Source organism: Heloderma suspectum, chromosome 3 (genome assembly GCF_057233095.1).
Source record: "Heloderma suspectum isolate Gila_16-S chromosome 3, 16-S_ref, whole genome shotgun sequence".
Lineage (NCBI taxonomy): Eukaryota > Metazoa > Chordata > Lepidosauria > Squamata > Helodermatidae > Heloderma > Heloderma suspectum.
In genome coordinates, this window is record NC_139460.1 from 84,099,750 (window position 1) to 84,118,467 (window position 18,718).

Sequence of the window (18,718 nt, forward strand, 5' to 3'; positions counted from 1 at the left end):
AGGACATAAGACATTTGTGAGAAATTGGGTACTTTGGGGATTATTTCAGCTTAATAAAATACAGGAAAAGTTTAATCACTTGCCAAAATTGTACTGGTGCTTAGTTTAACATTGACGTTTTGTTTGAATCAATTTTCTGTATTACAAGTCTGGAGATTGTAAGCTCTAAAAGTTCCTTTTAGCGGTAACATATGGTTAATATACTAAGTATGTTGGATGAATTAAGAATAATAAATGCCAGACAGAGAATTGTGTAGTAGCACAATACTAGGGCTGACCTGAAAGTTCTTCAGTGAACATTTTCATTGCAAAAAAGGGAAGGAGGCTAAAATGTTTCCTAAAAGACCCCTCAAAATATTTATTTAAATAACTATTAAATAAGTAACTATTAAATATAAAAAATAAAAATATCAATAAACATTACATTTTAAACAAATATTTATTTAAAACGTTTATTAGCTATTCTTCAGCTACACCTCTCAGAGCAGCTTTACAAGCAAGATAAAGGAATATAATAAATTCCAATAAATGATCCAAAGTAGCAGATACAGTGAATAGTTTTCAAAATACAGCATAAATCACCTGTGCATTAATATCCACAACCCAAGTAGCTGATGCTTTGGTTCCATTTTTTTTAATTAGCCTTCTTTCTACTAACAGTGAGGTCTTCACACACAGCTAATCAGGATTGGTTATGTGACAATGCCAGTGAGGGCAAACAAAGCTAATTCAGAGTGAGGATAAAGTTTATTCAAAAGCATTGCTTGAATTAGCTTTGTTTACTTAGTGATGTTACCACATAACTAAATCTGAGAATGTTAGTAGGAAGAAGACCAATTTGAAGGAGCTCATCACCCTGTATGGTTGTACACATACATACAAGTCAAAAGACCACTGCTGAAGGTCTTAGGTTGTACTAAATCATGTAGTTACTGGATTCGATCCAGAGTAAGTTAGGAATGGCTTTAATCCCCTTGAAATCAATGTGACTTCAGTTAGTTGTAATTAACTTCTGTCTTTGATTTCAATGGAACTAAAGCATAAAAAACAACATAATCGTATGCATGTTTAGACAGAAAAAAGTCCTACAACTCCTAGCATTCCCCAGCCAGCCATATATAGGATTGTGCCCTAATTTAGTCTGGATCCAACCTACTGTACCTAAGCAATCTTCCTAATTATCAGTAATGTAACGTTTCCTGCCTAGTTGTATATGTGTCGTGATCCTAATCCTTCAAGTGCACACACTCTGGCAAATGGACACAGGGCACCCAGACCAGTGAGACTTCTTTATTGTAGGATATCCCACAGCAAAAGCTTAATGGTTACACTCTTTACAAATCATCTCGCTGATGGTCATTAGCTCTCTAGGCTCTATGTAATTCCAGAACTGTCAAAAGCTAATCACTATAACTGTGTGAGATCCTCACAATATAGAACATACAATTAGGCAGGAAGCTTTGAGGTAGTGTTTTTCAATATATACAAAAACAGATTAGATCCTGCTACATTAAAAAAGAAGGGGGATGAATATGTGTTTAATAATAATATTAAATGAATAAATGTTCATGCAGTGCTTTAAAAAAAGGTCAGAAAGCCCACCAAAAGCAAGAGAAGAAGGGCAAGACAGACTTAACGTTGTCTTTTTCCTTCTCTCCCACACACCTTTCAAGATTGCTCCCACAAACATTGCTTTCAAGCATAAAACTGAACATATTTCATTACAGCCCGTTCCTGTCTTTTTAGCTGTATTTCGTTCAAACAAAGCAGTGTATTAGGCTACAAATTTGGAAATATGATTACGTTAGGATTATAGATAGGAACAAATGGTCTGAAGATGTGGCATTTATGAAAACACAGCACTGGTTTACATATGAAGTGGACTTAGGTAGCTGATTGCCTTGGGGTGTGTGTGTGTGTGTGTGTGTGTGTGTACAGGACTGCTGATGAATTGGTTTGTGTGAACTCCACAGGGCTGTTGCATGTGCCGTACGCCTGGCAACATTTTTTTTGCTGACTGGGGGAATTCATGGCACTGATACACACAAATGGTGCCTACCTGGTGCTGGAAAAAAATGTGCAGTGATTAGAAAGGCAACATAAGTAAAGCAAAAAATGTCCACAAAGAATAGCAATGAAGTCTGCCAAAACTTACCAGAATAGTGGTGACTATGAGTGTTCGGTTCGCCAGCGAATCAGTAATATTGGTAGATCTGTCTTTATTGCTGTCAGTCATATTAAGGCCACTGTTTGAATTCCAAACCCCAATCTATACAGAAGAAATTAGATAAATGGCTGCCAAACTTCATTAAATGTGTTAAGAAAATGACATTTCATATAAATGAATGCGCATTCCTGTTCCGTCCAGGAAATTTATGTTAGGTAGGAACAGGACTGCACAGCACACAACAGAGTAAAACACCAGCCTTATGAGATAGTGAAGGAGTCGACCAGATGCATTTTAAAATAAGGGGTATACAAGAAATGATGGATTATTAACATAGTCACAGGAAACACACTGCTCATTCAAAAGCAGACTGAGATGGTTTAGTTGCAAGAGTATGATGTTAGCTGTGTATAAATATAGCTGTTATTAGTTAGCTAATCTATTCCATTGTGGAACACCTGGACTTTAGTTTGTGCTATAAATGTCTTTTGAATTATTTTTTGCAAATGAAAAGTGAAAACATGTGTAAAGACCTTTCCTTTCAGATAAAACAGATTAACAGTTTGTAGACATATGCTGAAGCAGACTGGTGTATTCACTGGCCTTTCTCTTTTCCTCTAAACTTACTAAAGGCACAGATTTATTTTAGTTACTTCATGATTATTGAATATAACAGAACCAATTAAATGGCCCACTGATCAGTGATAGCTCAGAAAATTAAAACAGAAGAGGAAGGAAAACCTAACCTTAGCCTCCTTTATGAATGCTAGGGCATTATATAACACCAGGGTTTTTAAGCACTTTGGCCCCACGTATTCAATAGACAGTTTTCTGGTTTCAGTGGAGTTTGAAATTTCATTGCAGAAACATCAGTGGAAACTTCAGTGGAATCCACTTTGTTCATGTTACAAAAAAGAAACACATTAATTGCATTCACACAATTAATGTCACTTTTAGTTGAATGGACACTTTTAAAGGCCTGACTCACACATACAAAAACAGATTAAATGGGAGTTTGATCTGTGAACTACCCAATAGATGGGGAAATGCATGATGAAAGTCAACTAACTGTTGTCAAAATTATTCCTGGTCTTGGAACAGTTAGAAGATAAATTACAACGACTCAAACATCACTAAAGAAAGCAGAACTACAGAAATGCTTCACAGAAACATACAGTTAGAGGAACCTGAAGAACATCCAGTTCAATGACCTGCCATAAGATTGGATCCTTTATGCATCAGTTTACAGTGCCACAAACTGAGGGTTGCCTATGCCAGATACATTTCTCCATGCTAAGGAATGGACTTCTTTCTGGGCAGATACCAACTTGATAGTGTTTATATCAGTGCATGCCAATTACACATCTGCATTCCTGGAGGCTCTGTCCAGTGAGGTTCTAGAGGGACTGCTTTCTAAGCCAGCCTTCCCCAGCCTGGTGCGCTCCAGCATTCCCCAGTTAGCCATAGCTGGCTGGGGGATGCTGGGAGTTGTAGTCCAACATATCTGGAGCACACCAGGTTGGGAAGGTGGTTCTAAGCCTTCTGGATAGTACTGAATCTAAAACTGCCAAGTAAGATACAGTCTGAATCTGCATATTGCTGATCTTACGTACTCTAGGACACAGCACTTCTAAACTGACCCCTATTTTAATGGGCTCACTAGTAAAACCACATTTCGGCATGTAGCTAGTATCAGAGTTTTAAAAGTCAGTCATCTTCAGATCCAGTCCAGTGAAGATTTCTTGCTTTTTTCTTTTTTACAGTAACTCAAATTAACAGACTAGAAATATATAAATGTTTCATAGAATCATAAAAGCTCCACCAGTGCCCCATCAGATTCTCTCAAGCTGTAGCCAGATTTTGTCCCTGATCCATTAGGTCTGCGCCAGCTCCTGCGATCTGCCAGGATGCCATTACACTCTCCCTGTGAGACACTAGATTTCACTCAGAGGGGCAGTGTTTTTGAAATCAGAAGTCGTTAAGCTACCATTATCTCTCAGCAGTCAGTACTGACCTTGGAGAGATCCTTTCAAATTTTAAACTGAAGAGAGGCAAAGGCCCATCTCCATATTTGGGTTGATTCACAAATGCATGTGCATTGCTCAGTGGTGTTTAGCTGCACGTGTGAACTACCTCAGTGAAAAGTATTGCATGTGTGGTGATATCAGGTGATAAGAAAGTGCTTCATACTTGCATGGTATCTGATCTGTGATTACTGTTTCATGTATGCAAGTTGTTATAGGCAACTGCCATTGGATGAAAGAATAACAACGGAAGCTTTCATTGGGTGAAAAAAGAAAAACAGCACACAGATTACTTCTGATTTCTCAGGTAGTGGCATGTTATTTACAACTTATGAGAAAAAAATCTACTAGTGTTCATGCCTAATTATTTTGTTTTTGCTGTCGTCAGCCCTGTCAGATGCCTTTCCTGTTCTGGTTTTCGTCATTAAAGCTATATTTGATCCCTGAGAATATTGGGTTCAAAAGTAATAACCAGCTTTTTCTGGGAAGTATTATGAGTCTGACTTCCAGTCTCATCACTCAGCAAACTATTCCCTCCTTATACTTGTACGTATTTGGAATAACACTGCTATGCTTTTAGATTCTCACTATAAGCCTTCATCTGTTCTCTTTTAGAGGGAAATCAATATGCTTGTCTCAATTTAGGTTTGTCTAGAGAAAAAGGTACCTTATTAATGTCTTCACAGTTTTTTTCTGAGCAGAATGCTCTATGCCATAGAGGGACTCTTAACTCCCATCAGCCTCAGCCAGCCTGAACAATGGTCAGGGGTGATGGAGGTTGTAGTCCAAAAACATCTGGAGTGTCACATACACCCTGCTCTGTGCAGTAAGGTTTTAGACGGAAGGAGCTGGCATAGTGAGCCAGACTAATGGTCCATCTTGTCTGATGCTATCATCCATAAGGGATCTTGGGGCCGTGGCACCAAGACCAGCCCAAATGTGGGCTGCAAGTTGGCCATATCCGGGGTAGTGGAAAGGGGTTCACATTAGCGAAATGTGCCATGGTGTGCCCCTGGCCCTGCCATCCACCACCAGCACCCCTGGCATGCGGGACAGGAAGGGGGAATCAGAGAACAGGCGGGCTGGCTGATAACAGGATCCATGCCCTACGCTGCCACCAAGCCTATTTAAGTGAAAGTCAATAAAGTTGTGGCCAATTTATTATCCCAGCTATGTTTGTGTGTCTAATTTGTTCTCTTCCCTTTGCCAACTGGACCCAATTAAGTGCTGCCCACACAACATCCTGGCAGCAATTCTCAAATCTCAGACAGAGGGTTTTCCAACTCTGCCACCTGAGATGTTAGCTGTGATGGCAGGGACTGAACCTAGACTGTATGCATGTAAAGGAATGTGTGCTATCACAGGTGATGGCTCGTTGTGCTCTTCAGTCTGCACTCCTGTATCCACTTACCCAGGAGTAAGCCCCATTTAACTCAATGGAACATACATCTGAGTAGACAAGTATAGGATTGCACTGTAAACGTATTTAAATTGTGCTTGGCACTGTTGACAATGCGAAACTATAAAACATTCATACAAAAAAATGAACAACACAGTCACAAAATATACAGAATAAAATATATACCACTGCATTAGAGGAATGACAGTGCAGGTCAACCTTACAGTGATAGGCACTGAAGAATGAGACCAAGGTACCACATCACTAGGGTGAATTCAGCAGGTTTATTGCAGTTTAGTGACAAGTTCAACACATATAGTACGGCCACTAGTTCCCAGTGCATTTTCTGAATTAATGAGAATTTGAATTAAATTAATTTAATAAAACTTAAATTGCCAAAAAAGAAAAGAAAAACAGCACATAGGTTAGTTCTGATTCCTCAGATAGTGGCATGTGATTTTCCACGGATGAAAAAAAGAGAGAATCTTTTGTTCCTTTGGACTAGTTTGCTGCGTGTTCAAATAAATGTAATAACTAGGCATTTTAGAAAGTGCTAGGAAACTTTAAATTAATTATACCGTGCCAGAAGGAAAAATATAAATAGAACAACCTTTCCTGGCCTAAAATATTCTTGCACAAAAATGTATGATATCAGCATTCTTAGTTCAAACAAATGGGCAATGATCAAGTACTCACAAGAAACTTTTTGTGACAGGGAAATACTCCTTGTGTGCATTGGATATGACGATGAATGCACGATTTCCCTTTTCACTGAACAGTCACAGAAGCTCCTTAACAGGCAAGGTTCTGGGCATGCAGTTGGTGCCATTTGTACTTTTTACATGGAAATAAGCTTCCCCAAAAATAAAAGGAGCACACGTCTATATCATACTAGGGTGAGCTTTCTAAGCCCAAGGGAAAAAGATAGATAAATACTATCATTTCCATTAGATTAGACAATTGTTGGTGTATAAAAACATTGCCCAAATTGTGTACCTTTTGTCATCAGATACAGTTCACAGGTGGTCAGCAGCTCAAGCTCACATTATCTGAGTACATTGTTTAGTAAACAGAGATCATAATATTGCAAAAGAATTCTCAAAATGCTGAGCACCTGGAAAGTAATTTATATACTACTACCATATATAAACATGTGTGATTTGAGAAAAAATAGTTATGACAATATGAAAAAAAATGAAATATATAAACATAAAGTTGTTTCTAATAGTGACTTTGCATTTACAGAAAGTACTTCTGTTTGCACAAGGCAGAGCACCTGATTTTTGCTGATGCCTCCTGCCTACTGAAATCCCCTGTGCCTCCAAAAGGCTGCTTCTGAGGTTTGGAGGAACCTCTGGAACAGTATGAGATATGGCACAGAGGATGCAGTAGGTAGGAAGAATTGATGAAGATCTGGTGCCCTGCCTTGTTTGAACAGAAGCGCTCTCCATTAATGCAAAGCCACCACTGGATACAAGCCATAGATTATTAATTACCTTCACAGTGGTGCTGTATTGTACTAAGATGTAAACTGCATTATTTAAGTCAATATTACTAAAAAGATTGTTGCAGGGTACAAACATGGTAGGAAATTATATCCTGTGATGGGGTATATACTAAAGTGAGCACCCATTTTCCATCATATTAAATCTGACACTAAACATAAAAAAACTCAATATATGAAAAGGACAGCCTTAGAGAAATGAAAAAATATCCATTTGTAAAAACATAATGATTCCATTATTATTGAATTTAGGTTTTGCAATACTATTGCAAAACACTATGGCTGCAACCTTGCAGCATGGTTATCCTTGCATAAATTCCACTAGGATTTGAGCTGAGTATAGTTGATAGCAGGATTGTGCTCTAAACTATAATCTGCTTCATATAACACTGACCCCCGACTCATTTTGGTCAGTAGCAAAACTCCCTGTGAGCTCAGTAGGTTAGAATTGCACCCACAGGGATAGAAATGCAGTGGTTCATCAAAAACCTCTTCTACACAGCAAAGCACATTCCAAATCAGACTTCTATTGTCTCTAAACTGCAATCTGAGATCATTTGTTAAAACCCCAAGGAAGAGTTTTGGGGGGGGATTCAACACAACGATTTCTTACATCATCTGTCTCCATACAAACCTTCTTCCATACTTTATATAAATGATTAGAAACTTCACCAGCAGCCTTAATTTAGAAAAGAACAGAAAAAAACACAAAACAGTTCTTAATTAAAAATAAAAAGCAAATCTATTATGTGCTGTATAATCATAGCATTTTCATTTAAATACTCTAATAGCATAATGATTTGCAGTGCCAGTTATTGTAGGATTGAGACATTATTGTGTTTAGTAATTTATAGTACAGAACTTTCATCTATTTAAGTTAGAAATCTCCTTACGTTGGAATGACCATTGCCTCATAATCTCTTCTCACTGCAGGCCCCTTTCTGCAGGCCCTCTTCTTTCAGAAAATATCTAGTGCATATTTGGCTTGTGGATAACAATATGGATTTCCTGCACTGGGTCTCAGCATATTTCTTTCCTTTCTGAGGTACACAAATAGGCCAGTTCTACAATAGAACAAGAGGCCTAAGAATCCTTATTTGGCTCGAGCGTTAATAGAATGACTTGACTCGGGTCACAACACTTCACATAGCTTTAGTACCTTTGATGGTTCTATTATAAACCAGAACCAAGTTTTGACAGGAATACTTTTCTATTGCTCTTCTAGTGAAAAACAAAACAAAAAACAAGCTGGCTTTTAAAGGAATGATACTAAGCAAGGCAGACTATTTATGTTTCCTTTTCTTTAAGAAACAGAGGGACTAGCTCTAACGTTTATAGGATTTTCAAGCCTGTCTTAATAAAGTATGACTGTGCCTGACCTTTTCTCTTGTGTGCAATGTCTAATTCAAAAGCTTACCGAAAGCACATGAACAGAATATGTATGGCATGATCGTTCCTCAGGCAAATGTGGTGGCTGTGGGTGAGGGTATTCCCGTAGGGTTTAAGGAAATGCTGTTTTCACTCCTGACCCTTTAGCGTGGGCCACAGGCACCCATGCAGAGAGCTTACCAGGAGAGCCTGAGAAATGGGAGACCTGTGTGTGTGCCTCCCATATCCCCAGTCCAGTCTTTTTTTTTCCTGTTCAACTGAGTGACTCAAACTCCAGAGATACATGCCTGTATCTGCACATGCCAAGAGGGTGGGGGAGGGGAGAGAGAGGGGATGAGGTTAGCCCCTGTGGGGTTTCCTCTGCACTGAGCTCTCAGGGGGAAAGATCATGCCCATGGTCCTCCAAGTTCACAAGTTTTGCAATGCAGGTGTGCAAACATGGGTAGTTTTGCAATGGGGTGAAAAATATTAACAAGTGTTATCCTATCCATTAACATAAAACAACCCTGCTGCAGGGATGCCCCCATGCTAACATGCACTTACATATGAATAATTCCACCTATGAAAGCCAGACACACAGATCAAATGTGCATAGCTATTTACATCTCTGGTCAGAAAAAGACAGGCTTGCATCTGATCACACATTATCAGCCATGTAATCTGCCGACATCAGAGGTAGATGGCCTTTCTGAGTTATGCTAGCTTCAACATGTGAATGGAGAACAGTATATCTGCTTTCCCTATCCTGGGGTCCACAACTTTTGTCTGGCCTTGGTAGCCAACCCAAAATGCATGATTGCCAGGACTCAGGGCTCCTCCCAAGGGTAGGATCTTGCCTTGGACCTCGTACTACACCTCTGAAATCCAGCACACGATCAGGGACAATTACCTGATCCACTTCCCAGCTCTAAGTATTGTGGACTTTTGCCCTATCTGCAAAATATGCTCTGGTTTGCACACACATTAGAAACCCACACTAGGCTTTGCATACAGTTACATAGGGATGTCAGAGAATTTCTCCACGAATCTCCGGGAGGCCGAATGCCAATGCATTCGGCCCCCCGAAATTGGTGGAGAAACGGTCCGCCCCCCCCCCCGGGATGGGACTTACCTTCGGCGAATGTCCCTGGCAGCGGCGGCTCCCAGCAGCAGTTCGGCAGCGGTTCGGCGGTGGCGGCGGCCAGTCTTCCGACCGGCTGCCGCCACCACCATTTCCAAGTAAAAAACAACAACAACAACAAATGTGATAGGCTACGTAAAAATTTACGTAGCCTATCACGGCTAGATTTTCAAAAAACACCGTGATAGGCTACGTAGCCTATCACGGCTCACTTTGGGGGGGGAAAAAAAGCGCATACGCAAATGGCGGCACCCATGGGCGCTGCCATTTGCGTTCCTTATTTTGGCCTGGGTAGTCTACGTAAATATTTTGCATTGCCCTTATTTTCGCCGTAGTCTACGTAAATATTTAAGTAGACTACCCGGGCCAAAATAAGGAACGCAAATGGCGGCGCCCATGGGCGCCGCCATTTGCGTACGCGCTTTTTTTTTTCAAAGTCAGCCGTGATAGGCTACGTAAAGATTTACGTAGCCTATCACAGCTGACTGCAGGCCAGGGACGCAAACGGCGGCGGCAACGGCCGCCGCCATTTGCATCCCGGCAGGAGAAGAACTTTCGTGGCAGGAGAGGCGGGGCACTCCCCCCCGGCCAGAATTTCGGCGGGGAGAGATGGGGCGCCTCCCCCCCTGCCCAGAATTTCGGGGGGAGGGATGGAGCGCCTCCCCCCACCGCAAAGCAAGCTTCGGGATCAGGTAAGTGACTTTCATCCATCCCTAATACAGTAGGCATATCAGTACAGCACTTGCGTACAGAAAGCATATCACTTTTTTCTATGTGCAGTAGGATCTCCTCTGAACTTGTGCATGTGGAACAGTTGTGAGTATAAGAGATTGCTAGAGAGGGAAAATAACTATTGCTTGGCTCACGCTAAAGACACATATCATTATAGCTACAATTACAGGCTTTAATTCAGACAGAAGTACTGCATTTCCATTGTTCACCAAACACATAACACACTTGCCGCAATACATTTATTATTCCATAACAATTTCAGAAGTGAGACTAGTCTGAAGTAAACAGGTTGTGTGTTCCCAATATAGAGGTTGACTATCAGAGTATGTGCTTGTCTCAAGGTTCAAGAGCGTGTGTACATTTTTTATTTATCCAATTTATGTATTTCAATAGGAATATAGGATAAATGTAATATGAATGTCAGCAGGCTTTGTTTTGTTAAAATCAGTGTTCAGGGTGATGATATACATGTTATTTTATATATTGAAACATTTCAGATGTAAAATGTGAACATTAGGCTTAATTCAAAGAGAGTTGGATGTGAATTATTATAGTGGAAATAATTACTTTCATCCAGCAGCATCTATGCACATTCACTGTAGTAACATAGCCGTGTAAAATAAACTGTAATTATTCCGATCAGCTCTTTAGGAAGGAGGGTAGAACAGGGGGCCAAAACAGCTGATCAGCATATACGAAGCATGCTTTACTGGGTTATACGCATTGCAATATCTTGCTAGATTAGGCTGGGGAACTGCCTGCACAGCACTCATCTGAGCATGGAGGTTCCCATCCTGATTGCACATGCATATGATTGGGGCTATTATATCTAGGTTGCAATGCAGTATTAAAGTAGAGGTTATTATGAGTTATAAGAGGTAAATCAAAAATTAAACTATAAACTTGTAGCATTATAAGCAAATAGAAGTGGGTAAGCTTGAAAGATAGTGCTGCCAAATGGTGAAAACCACCAGGACATTCTGTTGCACCAATCCCATTGAAATCAATGGAAGAGCCATAAGAACAGAAAAGTGTTGTTGCATACCTCATATTCTTTTCAATGGGGCTTGCACAGTGTACGATCTAAGCGGATTGTGCCCAATATTACTTCACTTGTACCTTCCAAGACCTGACTTTAAATATATACATAGAACCTTGCTGACTGTACCATCTGATTCACAGCACGAACACAGGGTTACTGAACTGGTTACCTTTTCTGTTCCTTCCTCCTTCAGACTAATGATGTCCAAATCAAAATCCTTTCTTAAGCCATCTGTTTTGTTGAAAGTAATTCGCCCTGTCAAACCATCCCAATGAGCCTAGAGAGAAAAATAACTTCAGTTTAATGTTTAGCCTCAACTTTTGCAAACCCATCCATAATAATTGTTTCACCATCTCTCTTTCTTGCTATAATTACTTTTGAAAACACGCCAAATAAAACAATCTTTGTTTGATTTTATTTTTGTCTTTAACTCAATACTTTACTAGCAACTAAATGATAATGATCAAGAACACTGTGTGTATAAAGACTTGGCGAGTATCCTCATGGTAGATTATTAATCAACATAATTCAAATAAAAAATATTGATTCATGGAGCCACAAGTGGTTTGAGCTGTCACTTATCCTAGGGCCGATCTACATTGCGCCTGTCATTGCAATGAATTTGGTGTCCTGTCAGGTTAAACGCTCTCGCATTAAAACGTGATTATCCACACTCACCCATTTTCCCTGTTGCGGTACTTCATCGAATGTGCGAGCTTGGTTCACACTCGAGCGCTGCGCTATTTTCCTGCTCTTAAAGACAGAGGCTCTCATTGGAGGATCAGAAACTCTTCCTGTTTCTGCTGATTCCATGCCCACCACGCTCACAGCTCTCGATGGCCCCATGTTGTCTTCCGGTTACTGATCACATAGCTTCCTCAGCACTCTGTGTTTCCTCAGCAACAAGCAAAGGGCTGGATGTGCACGTGCTTGTCTGATCTCGGAAGCTAAGCAGGGTTGGCCCCGGTCAGTAGTGGGATGGGCGGCCGCCTGGGAATCAGGCTTCCTGCATTGAGCAGGGGATTGTTCTATCCCATCAAATGAGACTAAGTTTTATCCCCTTCGGCTTAAAAAAAAAAAAATTATGGTGTTATCTTCAAAGAATCGTGGCTTCTTTGTGATTTTTTTTTTCTAATTCAGGCATGATCTTCGAAGATTCAAATCTTCAAAGATTTGAAGATTTGAAGCATCTTCGAATTTTTCAAGATTCGAAGCATCTTCAAATTTTTTGAAGATTCGAATCTTTGAAGATCATGCCTGAATTAGAAAAAAAAATCGCAGAGAAGCCACGATTCTTCAAAGATAACGCTTTAATTTAAAAAAAAAAAGCCAAAGGGGGTAAAACTTAGTCTCATTTGAAGGGATAGAAGCCTGATTCCCAGGCGGTCGCCCATCCAACTACTGACCGGGGCTGACCCTGCTTAGCTTCTGAGATCAGACAAGCGCACGCACATCCAGCCCTTTGCTTGTTGCTGAGGAAACATTGAATGCTGAGGAAGCTATGCGATCAGTAGCCGGAAGACGACATGGGGCTGTCGAGAGCTGTGATTGGACAGGAGGGAAATAAAAACACCGCTGTATATGGACAGGCAGGGGAGGGGATTACGACCAGATATGGTAGCGAAGGCGGAAAATCAGAGCACATTAAGGGGAAATACCAGGATATCAGGGTATTGAAAGTGGGAGCACGGAAGCGGGAAATTCCGGTTCCAATTCTAGGTGGGTACTGCTTAGTGTGAAAGACGGGCGGTGAAACCTCACTGGAAGTGAAAAAAACCATAAGTGTAGATTGGCCCCTAGTCTCACCCCAACCCTTGCTCTGAATCAGGACTACTAAAATGAACAATACCATCTCTAACAGATGGTACCCCAATTTACTATGAAAAGACTCCCTGCTAGTAAATAAGGAGCTCATAACTTAGCACCATTCAAATACTTTCATCTCCATGTTACTTATGGTATAACTGATAAATAATTTAATAGTCCTATCTCGGTCTCCACAAACTTATAATATTGATGGAATATTGCAGAGAGCTATGAAAAAATAATGAATTTTTGTGAGGAGGTGTAGAAATAAGATGGAGGGAAAGCCAGGAGTGGAATTTTGTAGAGAAGAACTCATTTTATCTGTTTATTTAAAACATTTCTGCCCCTCCTTTCCACCAAACATGGCCTTCAAGATGGCTTACAAAGTCCATAAACACACACACACACACACACACACACCCATAAAAACAATTACAAAATAATGAACAAATCAGACAGCAGTTCAAGTAAGGCTGCAATCCTACATTCACTTATTTTTGTCTGTCTGTCTGTCTATCTGATTTATACTCCACCTTTCCTACCCCCAAAATGGTGCTCAAGGTGGCTATTTAAGTGGCTATATAAAATTCAATGGGGCTTACTTCTGAGTATCCATGTATCCACTGTAAAACAATTCAATATTGATTAACCAAAGAAGTCAGAGAAACAGAAATATAAGGTCTAACATATATAAATCTGCCCAACAAACTGCAGCAGGAACTGCAGTAAAAATTACTACTAGAGCTGGACTATAAGGAAGGCTGAGCACCGAAGAATTGATGCTTTCGAACTGTGGTGCTGGAGAAGACTCTTACGAGTCCCCTGGACTGCAAGGAGGTCAAATCAGTCCATCCTAAAGGAAATCAACCCTGAGTACTCATTGGAAGGACAGATAATGAAGCTGAAGCTCCAATATTTTGGCCACCTAATGCGAAGAGAAAACTCCCTGGAAAAGACCCTGATGCTGGGAAAGACTGAAGGCAAAAGGAGAAGGGGACGGCAGAGGATGAGATGGCTAGATAGCATCACGGATGCAATGAATATGAACTTGAGCACGCTCCGGGAGAGAGCGCAGGACAGGAAGGCCTGGCGTGCTATGGTCCATGGGGTCACAAAGAGTCGAAGAAGCAACAGTAAGAACCGGACATGGAACATCCGGTTGGTTCAAAATTGGGAAGGGAGTACGACAAGGCTGTATATTGTCGCCCTGCTTATTTAACTTATATGCAGAGTACATCATGAGAAACGCCAGGTTGGATGAATCACAGGTCGGAATTAAGATTGCCGGGAGAATTATCAACAACCTCAGATACGCAGACGATACCACCCTAATGGCAGAAAGCGAAGAGGATCTAAAGAGCCTCTTGTTGAGGGTGAAAGAGGAGAGGGCAAAAGCTGGTTTGAAACTCAACATTAAAAAAACGAAGATCATGGCATCTGGCCCTATCACTTCCTGGCATATCGAAGGGGAAGAAATGGAAGCAGTGACAGATTTTATTTTCTTGGGCTCCAAGATCACCGCAGACGGTGACTGTAGCCATGAAATTAAAAGACGCTTGCTCTTTGGGAGGAAAGCTATAGCAAACCTAGACAGCATAGTAAGAAGCAGAGACATCACCTTGCCGACAAAGATTCGTATAATCAAAGCTATGGTTTTCCCAGTAGTAATGTATGGCTGTGAGAGCTGGACTATAAGGAAGGCTGAGCGCCGAAGAATTGATGCTTTCGAACTGTGTTGCTGGAGAAGACTCTTACGAGTCCCCTGGACTGCAAGAAGGTCAAATCAGTCAATCCTAAAGGAAATCAACCCTGAGTGCTCATTGGAAGGACAGATACTGAAGGTGAAGCGCAAATATTTTGACCACCTAATGCGAAGAGAAAACTCTCTGGAAAAGACCCTGATGCTGGGAAAGATTGAAGGCAAAAGGAGAAGGGGACGGCAGAGGGTGAGATGGCTAGATAGCATCACCGATGCAATGAATATGAACTTGAGCACACTCCGGGACAGAGCGGAGGTCAGGAAGGCCTGGCGTGCTATGGTCCATGGGGTCACAAAGAGTCGGACACGACTGAACGACTGAACAACAACAACAACAACAACAACAATCAAAAATTCTGATAAACAACATTAAAAGACAACAAAGATGATGCCAGGTGAAATACCTTGGGAGGGAGATCCATAACTGCTGTTCAACCACAGAAAAGTGGTTCTGTGTTCTTTGCTTGCACAGTATGGGGACAAAAGAGTGGCACTTAATTTTTAAAAAGGGAGGTGCTGTGGTTTAGGCCAATATGGATGTCACACCATGTGCCCTACAAGTCTGGATCATTAATTCTAACCGTGTGTAGGGAGGGCAGTAGAAAAGTGGCTGTTGTTCAGTTACAAGGGAAACTCACTCTGCATAGATTGAGAGACACCTCTGTTCACATATTTTAGAAGAAAAGATTCCAGAATTGAGCCCTGATGAGCCATAGGCAGGACATCATAATCTCTCTTGCTTGGACTATTTTGTTCATTTGCACACAAAGGTGTGTGTGTGTGCGCGCGCGGACGCGTGCATGCATGTATAAATGGTTTGAACTTTGTGTTCTGTAGTATTAGCATTAGCGCAGTGGGGTAGAGACACAAAGGAAATTTTGGAGGATGTGAGTCAGGAGAATTGAAAGAGGCACACATTTTTCATGGCTGGAGGGTGTCTGAAAATTCTCTTGTGCAAATTGTTGTCCTTGAAACAGGATCATCTATACAAATGCCACTAAAACATACGTCCATTATCTCCATATGATCATATCAGACCAATTTGTATTGCAGATTGTTGGTCCATCTCACCTAGTAGTGTCTACTCCCAACAGTCAGAGGCTCTCAAACATCCCACTACCAGAAATCTTCCAGATCACAACATGTCATACAGTACAGAAACTACCATTTAACATAATGCACCATGCTTAGAAATGCACATAGGACAAGAAATGCAGTAACGCAAAACACGTGATTTAAAACACACACACACAATTAGAAACTCACAAATTCAGTAACAATTAGACTTTCAGTGTAACTTTTTAAACAGCTGGACGCTTTCTAGCCACTACTTTAATTCAAATGAACAAATAAGGAATTCTAGCACTTCCCCATTCCCCATTGTACATTGGATCGTTTTTACATTACAGTTCATTGTGGACAACAGAAATAGAGACGATCTCTGTAAATGTATGTTATGTAGTTCCATTTTATAGAGTTCCATAGTTTTCGGTACTGTGTAACTCTTTCCTAGCATAAGCCAAATATAGAATGCAAAGTGATATGTGGCTTTTCCCCCTTTAGGATGTGTTTTCTTGTCTTCCTTTCTTTTTACAAAAGAAGTGATAACAATGTGAGGGGGGCATTGCATATTAGCCCACAACTGCAGCCTTTTGCTTCCACCCCAGTAGTACGTGCAGATGTACTCCTAACTCCTTAGCCTCAGCTGTTATTGCTGAGAGAGTGAAATAACACATCTAATAGGGAGAGTGAAAGGTAGCAGCTTTTTGATTGAGCCTTGAGGTGGTGAAGAGAAAAGGCTGGTAGAGGGGACTTGCCTGATGGTAGGGCTAGCCTTACCATTAGGGAGATTAAGGTGGCTTTCTCAGGCAGTTGATTTGGGGCAAGGGCATTGCTAAGCAAGATTAGGGGCTCAGGCCCATAGGACACACATCTGCATAGAATCTGCATATGTTAATTTACATCTATATATCCAAATTCAGAAATAACTACCAGGATTTATTTAAATTTCACAGGGCACAAAGCCGGTCATGTAATTTCTCATCCAAATCATCTCAAATGAAATAAATTCTTCTTTAATTAAGTTGCACCATGAACTAGATAATCCCAAACCAATGGAAAAGGTTTGTAAAGCGTAATTGCCTTGCGGGGGGGGGGGGATGTGTGTTGCAGCATGCGGAGACAGTTAACCCTTCCCAGTTGAAAATCCCCCCCCCCCCCGGCATGGCAATTTAGCTGAGAAAAAAACTTTCTACTGGCACCAATGGACACTCAGAGCTCTGTGAAATAGATCCAGGGCCCTGAGAAATAGCAAAAGCTTTGCGTTTGGGTGTCATGAAAGGGCAGCAAATTGTTTGCTATTTAATTTATTATTGCTGTATTTTTATTGCCAGAGAAGGGGAGAGGTGCTTGTGGGATTTTCTGCCGTAGCTGCCAAAAGAACTTGACTGGTCTTGCATTTTGGGGGTGTGGCTGCCATTTTTTGTTCCACCTCAGGCAGCAAAATGTTTTGGGTCAGCTCTGATAAAAGCTGTGTGTATGTGTGTGCGTGCGTGTGTGTGAGTGATTATTTAAAACATTTTCCTTCCAATATGTTAGGCTAAGTTTAAAAGAACTGAACTGTTTCTAAGAAACAATTTATTGCATGTGCAGCCTTATTAGACATTTCCTGCATCCAAATTGGCCTTTGGCTACTTGCTAATAAATTCCACTGTACACTAGCAGAAAAAGATTTAATGGGTTTTCTAGTGCAACAGATCTTTATCATCTTTATTTAGCTGCTCCTTGACAAAATTGCTTAAAAATACATGAAAGACTCCATCAGTGTCTGCTTAACAATTCTAAAATTACAGGTTCTTCCAGCTATTCTTTTTATTTTCTTCATTAAACTCATGTAGATGGCCATCATCATCTAACTGGATAGTGCATACAAAACTGACAGAGGTATGATTAATTTTCTCTCTTCTTGTTTAATCTAGACATTAGGACTGAGTCTACTGAAATGAATCTCATCCTGTGCACAGCAATCATAATCACGCTACACCTGCAGCTTTTATGATGCATTTGTAGTACCTTTTCAGTGTTAGGGAAAACAGGGTGGAATGTTTAAGAGGCCTGCAGTGATTTAAGACACACAGATTAGGCTCTTCAAAAGTGTAAATGGTAGTTAACTTACAAGCCCTCACCGAACAGCCATTCTTCTGATGACTCTGCAGAGAATTATCAATTTTCAGTTGACAGGCCATTTATCACTTGGGCCTCAGAAAATATCCATAAATTTCTCATTCACTTAACAGTTGGACCTATATTCTTAATTTACCCATGGCCTCTATAAACAAGATCTTTGCACACCTCTGTTTTTGTACTTACAGATGCAGTAATTCAATCTATCAGGTATAGTGCTCCAAAGTAAACGAATTAAGGATCATAACCTAACTTTCTGAAGGGCCACCCACACTTATATGTACCTGCATTTACTTTAACATCAGCATCTGAGTCCCTGTTCTCTGGTCAACCAGTAAAAGCAGTTAGGTTGGTAAATACCAGGGCCAGGGTCTTCTCTATGGTGACTCCGTGTCTCTGTAATGTCCTTCCAAGGAAAATTCATATGCCCCCCTCATTTTTGGCCTTTAGGAAAACCCTAACAACTCTTTTTTTAATTCCATTTTGCATTCAGATGATTTTATGGTTCCATTCAAAAACTGTTTTATACATTGCTGTTATTTTAATCTTGTTAATTCCTTTTTTTTTTACTGATATTTAAAACTTTGGAATTT

General features: G+C 40.6%; 1 protein-coding gene across 1 annotated transcript in view; it reads right to left on the minus strand.

The window, feature by feature from the left end:
* The window catches only part of GRIK1 (glutamate ionotropic receptor kainate type subunit 1), a 258,943-nt gene that overhangs the window by 43,787 nt on the left and 196,438 nt on the right, over positions 1 to 18,718 (minus strand). The window contains exons 8-10 of the mRNA XM_084841714.1: positions 11,547 to 11,654; positions 7,729 to 7,773; positions 2,156 to 2,269 (exon numbers count right to left, since the gene is read on the minus strand). Coding sequence (XP_084697840.1) covers positions 2,156 to 2,269; positions 7,729 to 7,773; positions 11,547 to 11,654 — 267 coding nt within the window. The remainder of the gene's footprint in view (positions 1 to 2,155; positions 2,270 to 7,728; positions 7,774 to 11,546; positions 11,655 to 18,718) is intronic.